The sequence below is a fragment of the Abramis brama genome (assembly GCF_963993115.1).
Source record: "Abramis brama genome assembly, chromosome: 14".
Classification (NCBI taxonomy): domain Eukaryota; kingdom Metazoa; phylum Chordata; class Actinopteri; order Cypriniformes; family Leuciscidae; genus Abramis; species Abramis brama.
In genome coordinates this window covers 19145398-19159931 of record NC_139976.1, presented here as the reverse complement: position 1 = coordinate 19159931, position 14534 = coordinate 19145398, and the positions used below count along the sequence as shown (strand labels likewise).

The window sequence follows — 14534 nt, the reverse complement described above, 5'->3', positions numbered from 1 at the left end:
ATTGGACACCCCTGTTCTAGAGTCTAGACGCAAATTGGGAATATGAATAAGTCCAAATCTGCAGGAATGAGGCATTTATGCATTTTCAGGCTTGACAGAGTTATTATTACTACGGGTAACATAGAATTTGTAATTGATTATTAAAAGAGAAAAGCAAATAATTCAAGGTTGTTAAATTAAAAATGTGGTTTTTATATTTGTCATAGTTCAACAGTGCAGCTGATGTTTATTTAAAACGTGATTATGCAGCGTTTAGTATTGTAGCCTGATATGCATTTCTGTTGAAAATAATGACCAATCAGGGGAATTACTGGTAGTGAGAATTCGCTCAAATCCTCTCAAAACAAAGTGGACACGATGTAAAAAATTCATTGTGAAGTTTAGTCAGTTTAATTGTTTAAAACAGGAGTTTTAACACTATTTTAGTGAGTTTGCAGTGAATTGACTGACAGCTTCAGATTTCTGACAAAAACAGATTATTTTATGTTATTATAGTGATTTGATAATCTCTAAAATATATTTTGGAAAGCAATACGCCTGAAAAAGCTGTTAAGGAGTGAAAATGACTAATGAGCAAATAATTAAGTGCTCCTCTGCCGCCATCTACTGTGGTAATTTTGCCTTTTTAATTTGAAAATAAAAGTTTGTATTTTACCAAGTGTTAGTTTTCCTACATTGTGAAACTTGTTTTACAAATCTGGACAATCAAAGGAAAAATAACATTTAAATTGGATAATATTCAGACTTTTGAGCTTTAAGTGCTGGAGAAAAAATGTGTGAAGTATTTGAAAGTCCTTAATTCTTATAACAGTGGTCTATAACCGTCTAATTTGCTGGGTTATGATCAAAGCTATGTGATTCATCACCTCACACACTTGTCGTCACGTCGAGGGAGCAAAATTTTATGATGTCATCCGAGTTCGCCAAATCGACATACCTTGTGCTTCTCATTTCTTATTTGTGCATCCTCGTTTCCTTTCCCCGCTTCTTTTCCTCGCGTCTCAGCTCCGCCCCCTGTAGGATGCGAGGGAAGGCTGCAAGGAAAAGACGCGAGGACGGAGGATTCGAATGTAACTTTTTTTTATACATTGGAATACTTGATCACTCAAGCGTCACTTCATCGCGTCATCAGCAGCGCTCAAAGGATCTGCCCTTATGTTGTTGAAGTTTGTTTATTTAAGAAACTCATAATAAATAATAAAGCAAGATACCCCGTTGAAATATGTGAGATGTGTGGTTTATATAAACTGCAAAGGTAAAGTATAAATTAAAATGATTGTGACCGATGTGAAGGGGGAGGAGAATTTAGACGTGCGTCACGTTTAAGTCGATAAAACTCTTCTGCATAGGATACACCTGTGTATCCTCGCTCATGACTCCTCAGGAAGCCTCCTAACTCCTCGATCCTCGACTCCTCGCGGTGCAATTAGAGAATTGAGATGTCCTTCAAGATGGCTGAGCTCGATCGGTTTCCGGGTCATAGGATGGAGGACGGAGGAGCGAGGAGATGAGGAGGGATATTGAGAAGCACCCCTTGGCTTAATCCGAAATCACCCCCTTTACCCTCAAAGAGGGAGCTATTTGTGGGGACAGCCATTTAGTGGTGTTCAAATCAAGACCATAGTGGACGTTATTGAGTGTACTCATTAGAGCCCGACCGATATATCGGCGGGCCGATATTATCGGCCGATATTAGGCATTTTCCTAACTATCGGTATCGGCATTTATAATGGCCGATAAATTAATATTTAAAAAAATGCAGCGTGCGGCAGAGCATATGAGCGGAGTGGAGCGGTGAGAAACTCTGCTCATTGCTCACTGAACTGTTCACCCCTCTGCTCCCCCGCTCAAAGCTACATCAGGCTGATCTGCTCATTTTCGCTCAGCGCTCAACGCAGTTTGCTTCGCGCTCCACTCAAACCGCCCCCCGCTCGCTCCAAAAAAGGAACAAAAATCTACATGTATATCACTTGTAGCGGTCCCCAACCTTTTTTGCGCCACGGACCGGTTTAATATCAGACAATATTTTCACGGACCGGCCTTCAAGGTGTGTGGCAGATAAATACAACAAAATAAAATGATACGACTGGCATAAAAACTGGGTATTTTTTTTTAATAGCCTATAATAATAAACGTGAATCCAATGTGTAGGCCTACTCGCAACTTTATTAACAGCGTCCTCTAACATCGCGCAGGCAAATGAGAAAGTCTGAACACAAACAAAATGCCCCCAAAAGAAAAAAAATCTCTATGTTTTCAGAGCTGATGCGTTCATGTAACATGTAAGGGTAAAGCACCTAAAAGCTGTCACAACGAACCGGCAAAATTAATGATTATGAATATGTAAAATATAGCAGGAGACATTTTAATTTTTTTTATGTCTGTCGGCTGGAAATGCTGACTCGTGATCTTCGCAGTAGTGAACGCGCCTGAGAGAAATGCACATTTCATACGGGAGAGCATGTCTGTTTTCTTTCGTTTTGAATTGTTCTGTTTAAAAGTAGACATTTCAAGCTTTATATATATGTCTCGGGTCTGTGAGGCAAGTAGGCTATATGCTGAGTTTCGGTTCATTCATGAGACAAACTCCAGGTTCACGCCGGCGTCTTTGTATCATGGTTATCTATTTTCTAATATATTTACTTCTTATTAAATCTAGACAATTGGTTGATGAAATATTGATTAAAATTAAGATACAATTAATACAAAACGAAATTAAATTTAAAGACAGGCTTTGTGCTTTCTGTTTGAGGTCTCAGTGAAAGTTTTAAAGCAGTTTTAGTGCCGCTTTCAGAGCGCTCACGTCCGTAATGGAGAACTGTCCGGTTCATAACATTGTTTTTTTTTTTTTTTTATACATTTCTAAATAAATGCGACTTATAGTCCAGTGCGAGGCTAGGCCTATATATGTTTTTTCTTCTTCATGGCGCATTTTTTGACTGATGCGCCTTATACTCCAGAGCGACTTATATTGATATAGGCCTACACCTGTATATGAATTCTCATTTTACTTTTTGAACTCCATTATTGAGCCGAGTTTTGCCTGAAAATAGTCTACTGTTGATGACTGTGCAAAACAAATGGATTCAGGGTCAGGCTTGACTGCATGCTTCAGACTCGTGGTGTGAGCGGAGCGAAATTGGAGCGGGAAATGCGACGCTCCGTCCTTTTGAAATTGCCGCTCTGCGCTCTGTCCAAGATCCGCCCGCTCGCGCTCCCCGCTCGACTCCGCTCACATGCTCTGGCGTGCGGTGATTTATGTAAGGATGGCGCTGCCAATAAAGCACCTAAAAGCTGTCACAAAGAACTGGCAAAAGTGGCAAAAAATAACGTCCGCGTCCGGTGTAGACACAGTGTTAAAGCTCATTCTGCTACGTTACAACATCAAGCAATATTCCAATAATTTATATAATTATAACACTTTATAGGACCATTTTGCATTAAGAGTAGCCTACTTTCACGTTTAGTACATTTTGCTTACTACTTATTTAAAATAGTATAAAACTACTGTACATATGTAATTATAAACGTTTTCATTATGATATTATTAATTTTACTTTACTAAAAAGATCTGAGTTCTTCCTCCACTGGTAGATATTAGAGAAATTAAGATAGAAGATAAGGTTTTGTCAGTGACACTTTTGATATATTTATTGATACAAGTTATGTTTTAAATAACGTGACTAAATTAAAAGACAAAGTCGTTAGTGAAGATTATGCAACAGTATTTAGAATATAATATAAAATGCAATGCAAACTAGTTTGGTTACAGCTCAAATTCTCATTCTATCATTCACCCTGCCTCCATTACATATCTTTGCCACACAAGTGTTTGATCACCACATTTGAGTGATCATTGCAAAACGTTTATATATTTATTCTGTTTATACTGTGTATTATACAGTACCCATCAAAAGTTTGTAAACACCAATTGGAAAGTGTGTCCAAACTTACTGTACTATAATACACATAAATAATATTGCTACTGTATTATAATATACACATAAATAATATCGGCCAATATATCGGTATCTGGCTTTTTTTAATCGGTATCGGCGCCCAAAAATCCATATCGGTCGGGCTCTAGTACTCATTCAATCCCACATTGCATCGCAATAACGAGTGTAGGCCTACAACCGATTTACGCTCAACGCCACACTGTAAAATGTAATTAGTTGACCTTACTTAAAAAAAGTATGCAAACTCGTTGCCTCAAAAAAATTAAGCAATGTAAACTTAAAATTAGTGAGTTAAAAAAGCTTGTTTATTTTAAGTGTGCAGTACTAAATCAAGTAGTACCACTAACAGGTTTTTTTATGTTCATGTAACTTAATAGCCATGCTTAGTGTTAACTTAATTTTTTCATTTTGTGTGGATTGCTTGATATAAATGTAACCCCACTTAGAATTACTAAATACCTACAACTTAACACTTTTAGTTCTGCTCACTCATTTTTCAAGTTCACTTAAATTAAAGAAACCAATTTCCTTTAATGGGTCCTTGTTGCAGCTGCCCAGGTTTAGGTCCAACATGTGGCCTTTTCTCCCCCCCATTTCTTATCCATTTTTGCTGTTACTATCTAATAAAGGCTCAAGCAGGAGCACACCACAAACATATAATTTAAAAGAACACTCACTGGGTTGATTCAGCTCTATTACAACATTTATTCAATGCACATTCAAGTACAAAACAGCAGCTAAACAACGAAGTTGTGGTTTGATTTAACTGTATAAAATGACATGGAAAAATATATATATAAAAAAAAAAAAAAAAAAAACACATTTCTGTGAGCTAATTCTATGCATGTAGCAGTCTCCCAATATTAAACAGGTAAACACCTGATAAGTACAGGATTTCAGTGCATGCAAAATCAGTGCATTTCTGATCAAAACTGAAAGTACAACAAATGCTTTTGTGTCCCAAAGTAAGCAGTCCAAGGATTAAACCAACACAAATAAAAATATCACTCCTTGGGGTTTGTGTTTGTACTACATTACAACTATTAAAAGTTTTCTCAAAACACAAATGTAAACAGGACAACCTTGCTAGGTTCTTTTCTGACATTATCATCTAATAACAACTAACAACTCTTTGCAACAACAACGTGGCACTATTTCCACCATTAGCATACATGCATAACATGGTACAGACTTTAATGGAATTTTCTTTTTTTTTTTCCATTGAGAACGTAAATAAGCGAGAACAGTTGCATGAAAGCATCAAACTTTCTTGATAACAGGAGAACATTAATGGCTGCAAAGCTTACAAAGTGCTATCTAACAGCCGACGGCTCTTTACCGTTCTAACCCAGAAGACTGTTCTTCAGAGTTAACAGTTTTGGTGGGAGGTTTTTCTTTCCCAGTCCAAGCATCACAGTCTGAATGAAGTTGAGTGTATTTGCCATGCATTTTGGGTAATCCAAATGCAATGCATATGTAAGCCCAAACAACAGACAAACTGCCTGAGGCAAGTTTTTAATATGATCCATGACAATACCTCCCTCCAGAATGATGGCAGTGGAGATGGGCTGGAGGTCCACTGAGCTTTGACCCTCGTGAGGACTATCTTCACTGACAACTGTCAGCACACCAACAGTGATGCATTCTAGGGCCTCGTCTCTCGCTGTATCCTACAAAGACACACATTCTTCAGCATTGCAATTTATGCTATTCTAAAACATAAATGTTTAGTGTTGTAATGGTATCAGAGAATATGGCTTTAAATATGTTTTCACACTGGATCATTACAATAAAGCAAACAAAATATATTTGGTATGGTTAAACTAAAGCTATGGAGATACAACAAGGTCTATACTCTCAAACAGTGACACTGACTTTTCAACCTACAAAATACATCAATCACTGTACAAAATGTATGTTGTATATCAAGCAGATAGAATTACATCTGTCAACACAGGTATAGTTTTATAATCATGCTGACTGTAGGATTACAAATTTAAGAATATGTTTAAGATCTATGGAAGACATTTTCTGCCAAATTTAAATAAATAAATTAAATGATTAAAATTAAAACCAGATTAACGATTTTATTACAGAAGACTGTATGCAAAATGTGTGACAAAATTGAGAATGAAATGATTTCATCACAGTGACCGTGCATCATCCCAGTCAAATTGAAAAATAAAATGCAATTGGTGATTTCACATTTCATTTTCACTAGTCTCGAGGTAATACTGCCAATATTAAAATGAAAAAAAAATGTTTGTGTGAGTGTGAGTGTGTCTGTGTTTGAATCTGTGTGTATGAGTCTTTTTGAATGTGTGTGTGTGCGAGCCTGTGTGTGTCTGAGTCTGTGTGTGTGTCTGTGTTTGAATCTCTATGTGAGTGAGTCTTTTTGAATGTGTGAGTGTGTGTGAGCCTGTGTTTGAGTGTGTGTGTGTGTGAGCCTGTGTTTGAGTGTGTGTGTGTGTACCTGTGTATGTCTGAGTCTGTGTTTGAGTGTGTGTGAGTGTGTATCTGTGTTTGAATCTGTGTGTGTGAGTCTTTTTGAATGTGTGTGTGTGTGTGTGTGTGTGTGTGAGCCTGTGTTTGAGTGTGTGAGTGCCTGTGTTTGAGTGTGTCAGTAAGTTTGAGTGCGTGTGGGTCCACCTCCAGGTCCAGGTTGGTGTGTGTGTGTCCACTTCCATCTCCATCTCCAGGTCCATGTTGTGTGTGTGTGTGTGTGTGTGTGTGTGTGTGTGTGTGTGTGTGTGTGTGTGTGTGTGTGTGTAAGTGTGTGAGCCTGTGTTTGAGTGTGTGTCTGAATCTGTGCGTGTGAGTCTTTTTGAATGTGAGTGTGTGTGAGCCTGTGTTTGAGTGTGTGTGTGTGTGTGTGTCCACCTCATGTCCAGGTTGGTGTGTGTGTGTCTGTGTTTGAGTGTGTGAGTGTGTCTGAATCTGTGCATGTGAGTCTTTTTGAATGTGTGTGAGCCTGTGTTTGAGTGTGTGTGTGTGTGTGTGTGTGTCCACCTCAAGGTCCAGGTTGGTGTGTGTGTGTCCACTTCGATCTCCAGGTCGGTTTGTGTGCGTGTGTCTGTGTTTGAGTGTGTGTGAGCCTGTGTTTCTGTGTTTGAATCTCTGTGTGTGTGAGTCTATTTGAATGTGTGCGTATGTGTGAGCCTGTGTTTGCGTGTGAGCCTGTGTGTGTCTGAGTCTGTGTTTTGAGTGTGTGTGTGTGTGTGTGTCTGTTTGAACCTGTGTGTGTGAGTCTTTTTGAATGTGTGAGCCTGTGTTTGAGTGTGCAAGTGTGTGTGAGCCTGTGTTTGAGTGTGTCAGTAAGTTTGAGTGTGTCAGTAAGTTTGAGTGTGTGTGTGTGAGAGTTTGAGTCTCTGTGTGTGTGTGTGAGCCTGTGTTTGAGTGTGTCAGTAAGTTTGAGTGTGTGTGTGTGTGTGTGTGTGTGTGTGTGAGCCTGTGTGTGTGTGAGCGAGAGTTTGAGTGTGTGTGTCCACCTCCATGTCCAGGTGTGTGTTTGTTTGTGTGTGTGTGTGTGTGTGTGTGTGTGTGTCCACCTCCAGGTCCAGGTTGGTGTGAGTGTGATCACCTCCATCTCCAGGTTTGTGTGTGTGTGTGTCCACCTCCATCTCGGTGTGCGTGTGTCCACCTCCAGGTCCAGGTAGGTGTGTGTGTGTGTGTGTGTGTGTGTGTGTGTGTGTGTGTGTGTGGTGTAAAATTTGCAACAAGTCTGTGGAGCAGTCATATAAAATGTAGCAATAGCAATGTCTTTAAGTTATCTGACATTAAGTGTTGGCAATGGACATATGTGTACTTGTCAATAAAAATATATGATATATTTAACCCTTTTGTTGTGCCTTAATCACCAACCCCCACACCACCACAAATAGAATCTAATTATGTGGGAAACACTGCACTGAATGCCTATAAGATACCATGCAAAGTTACGTTAGTCAGACTTGATGACTGCAGCTACAGCAGCTCGTGTTCTCAAAGAATCCTGCTGAAGAAAGAACCAAGTCTCCTGGTCTTCAATTCTGAGTTTCCTACAAGACCAAACTTTGTCTTATGTGCAAGTACTTACAGAGCAGGTCTTGTAGAATTCACTGGAGTCGTCACCAAGTAAAATGGGAATGCCTTTGAGGACAACAGAGCGAAGTACTGTGACGTCTGGTGTCTAATGATACACAGAGAGAGAAAAAAACAGTTAACCGAGTAATTTGCAAAGCCCAAGCAGACAGGAAATAAAATAGGTTGCTCTGGATCATCTCATTTAGAACTTGATTGATGAACTATCATACAGATCAAAAGCAAAATGAACCTACTTACCATCCAGCTCACGAGCTGCATCAGCTCCCTGAGTTTCTGGCCAACAGTTCCCTTTTTTGTTTTGAAAAGTTCGATGAAACGTGGGGCGTACTGGTCCAGAGCCTCAAAGAAGTCTCCCTCAAGATTCTTACTGGCAATTCTATTAAACTCAGCAAACACCTGAAAAAGTAGAGAGGGGTGGGTAGGGATGGAGAGGTGGCAGAGGTATTAACATTCCAACAGGTGTTTGGATTTTTAGCCACACACCTTGAATTTATTTTTGATTTTATTGGTTAAGAACAAAAATTGCTTACCTGTCTCTCTGTGAAGAGTGCTGGCCATCGTTCAACCATGTTCTGTACAGCAGGCACCTTTTTTACAATTTCTTGTCTGCGTAGTGGGAATGATTGGTCCATCATTTGTGAAATGAGAGTGCCATTTGGTTGTTTTTTCTTCATTTCTTCCACTAGAACCATTCTGGCATTTTCTAGACTTGTTTCATCATGTCCTTCAGGTAAGTTAGGCAGGTAGTTTGCTTCACCTCTTTTTGGCCGTTTGATATTCTTGCTTGAGGATTCTCCCTCTGGGTTGCCTTTACTTCTTTTGCCTCCATTGATTGCTACATCCTCACATCCAGCTTTCCGAAGCTTTGTGCGATAATTGGCCATCTTAAATTTAAGGCTGTTTTTCCAACCATACCATCTGTGTGGTCCAGGCTCAGTGAGGCAGGGGTGTTTGCTAATCAGTGCTTTTGCAACACTGCTGAAGTCATCATCTTCAGGGTAAGCCTTGAAACTGTACATCGTCTCAGCAAGCTTTTCTAGTATGTCATGCTTCATATCTCGTGGTAGAGTCATACGTGTTTCATCTTTCATAAAGGCAAGATCTGCCTGTCTGAGCCTATACTCAACATCTACTGAGAAATTGGGTATGTCAAAGAACTCTGGCCACTGTTTTCTTAGCGATGGTGATGCTCCTACAGTCGACAGGATCTCAGTGTCTGCTGTGCTGCCCTCAGTGTCTGATGTTGTGGTGGGTGATGACAATGCTGTTAAATGGAGAGTCACAAGAGGGATGATTTTGACTGTAGCTCTTTCAGGTAAATCAGTTATTTCAGTCAAATTGCAGAGGGCATTACTGAAGTCTTGATCTTCATACTGCAGTTTAAAGTCATACTGCAGTGACAGTTTATCCACCAGTTGCACTTTGAATTCTTCAATGGACTGTGGTCTCTTATTTAAAGTCAACTTCCTTATATCATCTTCAGCGACGATGACTCTCAGCAACAACCTCTGGTCCATTTTGATAACTGTTTGACTCTCTCAGCATAATATGTGTCGTTTAAGTGTGACAAGCTGCTTGTCTCCAACTCTGTAAAGTGAAATTGGGAAAACATCATTTAGTTCAGACAACTGAGTGACAGAGAACGTGGGCAAATGGCTACTACAGAGCTCGTATGATCTAAGATGCTCATTGTACCATGATTTCATGAGTCTGCAGACAAATATTATGTCTGTATTGATCACCACAATCTTTGCTATTTGTCTGAAATCTGGGAGCCCTGAGCACGATCCAACGGAAATGACCATATTAGCACTGTACTTAATGCCATCTATGCAAACAGAAGTAGCTACAAGGACTGTGTTCTGGTAGTTATTCCTGAGATAGAGACAGTTCTTCACATTTTCAGGAAATGAAGCAACCATTACAGACTTCACTTTGTTAATTTCAACAGATGGCTTGAAAAAGGAGGTAGCAGCTAAATGAAAGGCTATCATATGCTGGTGTCTGAGAGCTAAAGTAAGGGGTATGTTCTTGAAATTGTGAATGTGACGCACAACTTTCTTGAAGAACTTGTGTTTTCCTTCGAAACGCATTGTCCACACATCACACAATGGACCAAAAGTTTGAATTAGTTGAGGGTAGTGCTCAATGTAGTGGTGCTTCGGTCGTAGCTTCTCGTTCGGGAAAACTTTCTGAAATAGATCTCTATGTTCTGCAATCTTGCAGTCAAGAAAGCACACTGACTCTTCTGAGAAGCTTGCAGACACTGACAATTCCACTACATCTTTTAAGTTCATTAAAACCTCCCAGGTTTCATCCCCCTCAGGAATGTGATGACCTATCAGTAGTGGCAGAAGGCGGAGGAGTGTCCAATTTTCATGACCATTTCCTCCAATTGTTGCTTTGGAAGCAAAGTTCTTTGCGATGATCTGGGGTTCGTTTGTTCTGTCTGAAAATGTATATGGAAACTGTTTAATAGCCATATTCAGGATTTCAAGTGAGAAGTATCCCTTTGATATTAGTGCCTTCAAGCACAAGGCCAGTTCAACCGGAACAACACCCTCCAGAAGATCATGTAAAAGATCTGGAGGATAACCATTGACAACATGAAAATGTTCCAAGCTTTCACTAAGTGGGCAGCTTCTTTTCACACCATATTGTTGAGCCATGGTAGGATTCTGCAATACATCTTGCAACTGTCTATCATGGTTTTCTTTTGTTCTTGGTGGAAATGAGCCTGTCCGCACTTCCTTGTGTTGTATTTCCTCCCGTTTGGCCATACAGAATCGGCACATCTGACTTACTGTGAAGCTTTCAAAGAACCCTCCCAAAGAATGGGCAGCTAAATTATCTGCTGCAACAAATAATACTGTGCCTTTTATGCTGGCTCCCAACTGTTCAACATATACACCCTGTTGCTCAAGAAAAACAAGGTCCTGAATGAGTGGGCGGAGAATTTCCCCATAACCATGGTCTTTGAGACTGCTGACCTTGCAAAGTAGAGCAAGCTGAATGGTATGAAGAGAGGAGCGATATTTAGGGTGAAGATTTCCAAGTACCCAGTAAATGGCACATAGCTTGTGTTTCTTTCTGGAGGTTCCCAAGGGGTTAGCCACCTCAAAATCATCTATGTACAAGCAAAGAGCAATTCTGAATTCTTCCTCTGTCAAGAGAGAATTGTCTTTAAACCGGGAACCATCCCTGTGAGATCTGTATCCTTGTGACAAATTTGTCTCAGGTGACATGGCCTTATCTAAAATGTCTCTATTGTTTAGTAATGTCTGCAGCATTTTTAGTATGGGGATATACACAAATGTCTGCCTGTCATTTTTTAGAACAAACTCAACAGGCATTACCACTGAGAATTCTTTTGAAATGTATGATGTTCGCTTGCTAGTGGTTGACAATGACCCCCCAGTAGAGGTGAATTTCAGGAATACATTATTCTCAGTAAATACTTTAACTATCTCACTCACTAAAGAGTCCTCAACATCTCCACAATGTTGATTTAGTATTTTTCCAACAGATGTATGTAACAATGGCTGTGAAAGCACATAAATTTGGTTGATCTGCTCTATAACTTCTTGCAGGGCATTTTCAGAGATGTTAAGAATTGATGACATTTTTAGAAAAAGAGCAGCTACATTATGTTCCAACTGACTCTCCAAGTTCTCCACATCTTCACTGAGCTCAGTAACCTCAAACTCAACCTCATCAGTTTCAGGGGCACTATCCTCGGGTTGAATATTTGTATGAGGTGGAGGTTCCTCAAGTTCATTATGTGACACAATTTCAGGTTTGAATGCCATCATATTGTGGTCTTGATGTTCTTTGCTTTTATGTGCATTAAAGGTTGAATAAACATTGCTCTGAAAGTTACATCCTTGATATGGACAAGAAACCTTTTGCTTCAGCTTCAAATGTCTTCGTAAATGGGTAAAAAAGTCAGCTTCAGTACACGGCTCCACAAAGTCACACAGCTGACAATGGAAAGCAGTTTCACCCACTTTCTGTAGGTCCTTTTGAGTGTGCCATGTTGATAGGTGGACTTTGAGTGCATTGAACGATTTAAATGTGCACAGGCATTCCTTATGAAGGCATGGTATTGGTGATATTCGAGTGTGGCACCCATGTTTTAAGCGGTAATGTTTAAGTAAGTAGCCCCTCTTTTCAGCACAAAATGTGCAGTACTTACATGTCCACTGCATAGGAAACGGTTTGTCTTTTTGAAAAATCTGAAAAGAAAGAAAATATAATTTTAGCATCAAGCCTAAACATAAAAAGACAAAAACACTAACATGCAGTATCAGACTTGAAATACCAGAGCTATAGGAAAAACTAAATCCTTGCAAAAATCGAATTATCAAGCTTTTAATCATTGAACTTCTTTAAGACAAGTGGACACAGCAGTACAAAAGGTAAATGGTAAATGACTCACTTCTGTGGTTAGACATCAAGGGAACTGTAGTCCTGGGTATGATGGACTATAAACTGAACCCACAGTATCTATAGAAACAGTCCAGAAATACTAATTACTTCAAATATTTGAAATTCAAAATATGCACAAAATATTCTGTATGATAAAATGTACTATAATGATGAAATAATTTCAACACACAAGATAGTTTTATATTGATTTTCTTAATTTGATTTGCTTTTGTTGTAATCCAATTGCTCTGATGTAAGCATGACATTTACTTTAGCATGCAATAATAATACAGTTATTAGTTGAAAATACCTTTGAGTGCTGGGATTATGGAATGTGTGGATTGATCACCATCTGCTTGAGCCTGGAAGGGGACAGTTAAAAAAAATACAACAATTTAACACAACCAAAGCTCACAAACAAATACATGTGAAAACTGTAACATAGGCCTATAACCCACAACGACAGTTCCCAGTATTAAAATGTACATATGTACAAGATGACCTTAAAGAATAATGTAAGCCACTGAGTATGCCAGCAAATACGTTCCCTATCATAACAAACTATGATAAACTGAGTGTAAAGATCTTTTCAGACAGGTAACACTCTGTCTCTGTACCGAGTCTGATCTTGGTACTACACGTGGTAACCATGGAAACGGCACAGCTACGAATATCGACTAGTGTTAAGTGCGAAGTGTTAAATAAAATAACATTAAGTTAGTGGACTGTGGTGATATCCCCAATCATATGTCGACACACAGTGGTGATCCTGTCTTTGATAAAGACTGTTATTTTTAGTAGCTAAAGTTAGCTAAATTAACATCCTAACTTTACAGACTATCTTAAAATAAAATAACTTACATACAGACTTGTTCTGATGTTCTGCCTGAGCTTATAAACAACAGTTATAAAGCTCAGGAAACTCACAAACCGCCGGGATCAGTCTGCCATCATGCTAGTCAGTAAGTTACTCGACGACAAAAGTTACTGACATGGCGGGTGGGCGCGGGCGCGGGCGCGTGCGCGTGACGAGCACGCCCGCGACCGTTACACTAAAGTGTTTCCTCAATTTTAACGTGACAAAAGTCTTGAAAGTTACCTATTTTCAACACCGAGGAAGTTATGGATTGAAAAAATAATAAAGTATTGACCAAGTTACATCAAAATATAGCCACGTTATGTCCATAATATAGTTAGCTATATTAGCCGACATTACTGCACACATCATTACTAGCAAGCACAAAACACTGGCGCTGACTTACAGAAACAAAACGGTCTGCACAAGAGTAAAATATTTACTCACCAAATGAGTGTGCCAAGCACAATAATCGCTGTAATGCTGACAATAATCACAAGTGCCGTTGAAGCGATGTTTAGGTCCAGTTCAGTGAGATCCAGCTTCATCTGATCGGTCAGTTGCGGGCGTGATGTGACATGACATGTACCGTTTGCAAAATTACGAATCAAGGCCAGTCACGCCAAGACCCGCCTTACGAAGCAGCTTGATTGGTTGGGGATGATTGATTGATCTGCGCATGCCCACAGGTCATAAACTTACTTTTTCTAAATGAATCCAGCTCAAGTAGACTGAGCTGGTAAGATTTTTCAACCTCAAAGTACAAGTAACTTACTAAAAGCGAGTGTTAATAGCAGGTTGATAAAAACTGATTAAGGTCAATTTACTATTTTTAATTAAATACCATGTTTGCATTTACAGTGCAGTCTGAATTCGCTCATTCGTATTTATTCACTTCTTCAAGTGAACAGTAAGTAGCCTATTAATGGAGTAACGTAGGGAATAGTGAATGAGGGTTTAGGGTGCGATTCAGCCCTTGGTTTTTGGTGCATTGGCGGCAGGATATAAAAAAAAAAAAAAAACACAATACACAATTTATGCGCTCAATTGAGGACGATGGAAACACATTTACTGAATAGATTACTTGACGTGCAAAAAAAAAAAAAAAACGTGAATAAAGAACAGAACTGCTCTTGCAGATGCTGACAAGGTATTTCGCCCACTTCTATGACCCCTGTGATCTGTCTGTCATTTCAAAACAGTCAGTC

The 14534-nt window shown here is 39.3% G+C and overlaps 1 protein-coding gene across 1 annotated transcript; it reads right to left on the bottom strand.

Moving 5' to 3' along the window:
• Positions 1-4647: 4647 nt before the first annotated feature.
• LOC311096448 (sterile alpha motif domain-containing protein 3-like) lies at positions 4648-13901 on the bottom strand. Its single transcript, XM_084135587.1, has 8 exons — positions 13774-13901; positions 12781-12832; positions 12481-12548; positions 12238-12277; positions 8573-9629; positions 8280-8438; positions 8035-8127; positions 4648-5629 (listed from the first exon to the last, which is right to left on the bottom strand). Exons 5-8 carry the CDS (start codon positions 9557-9559, stop codon positions 5303-5305), a joined length of 1566 nt encoding a protein of 521 aa, XP_083991713.1. The 5' UTR covers positions 9560-9629; positions 12238-12277; positions 12481-12548; positions 12781-12832; positions 13774-13901; the 3' UTR covers positions 4648-5302.
• Positions 13902-14534: the final 633 nt, after the last annotated feature.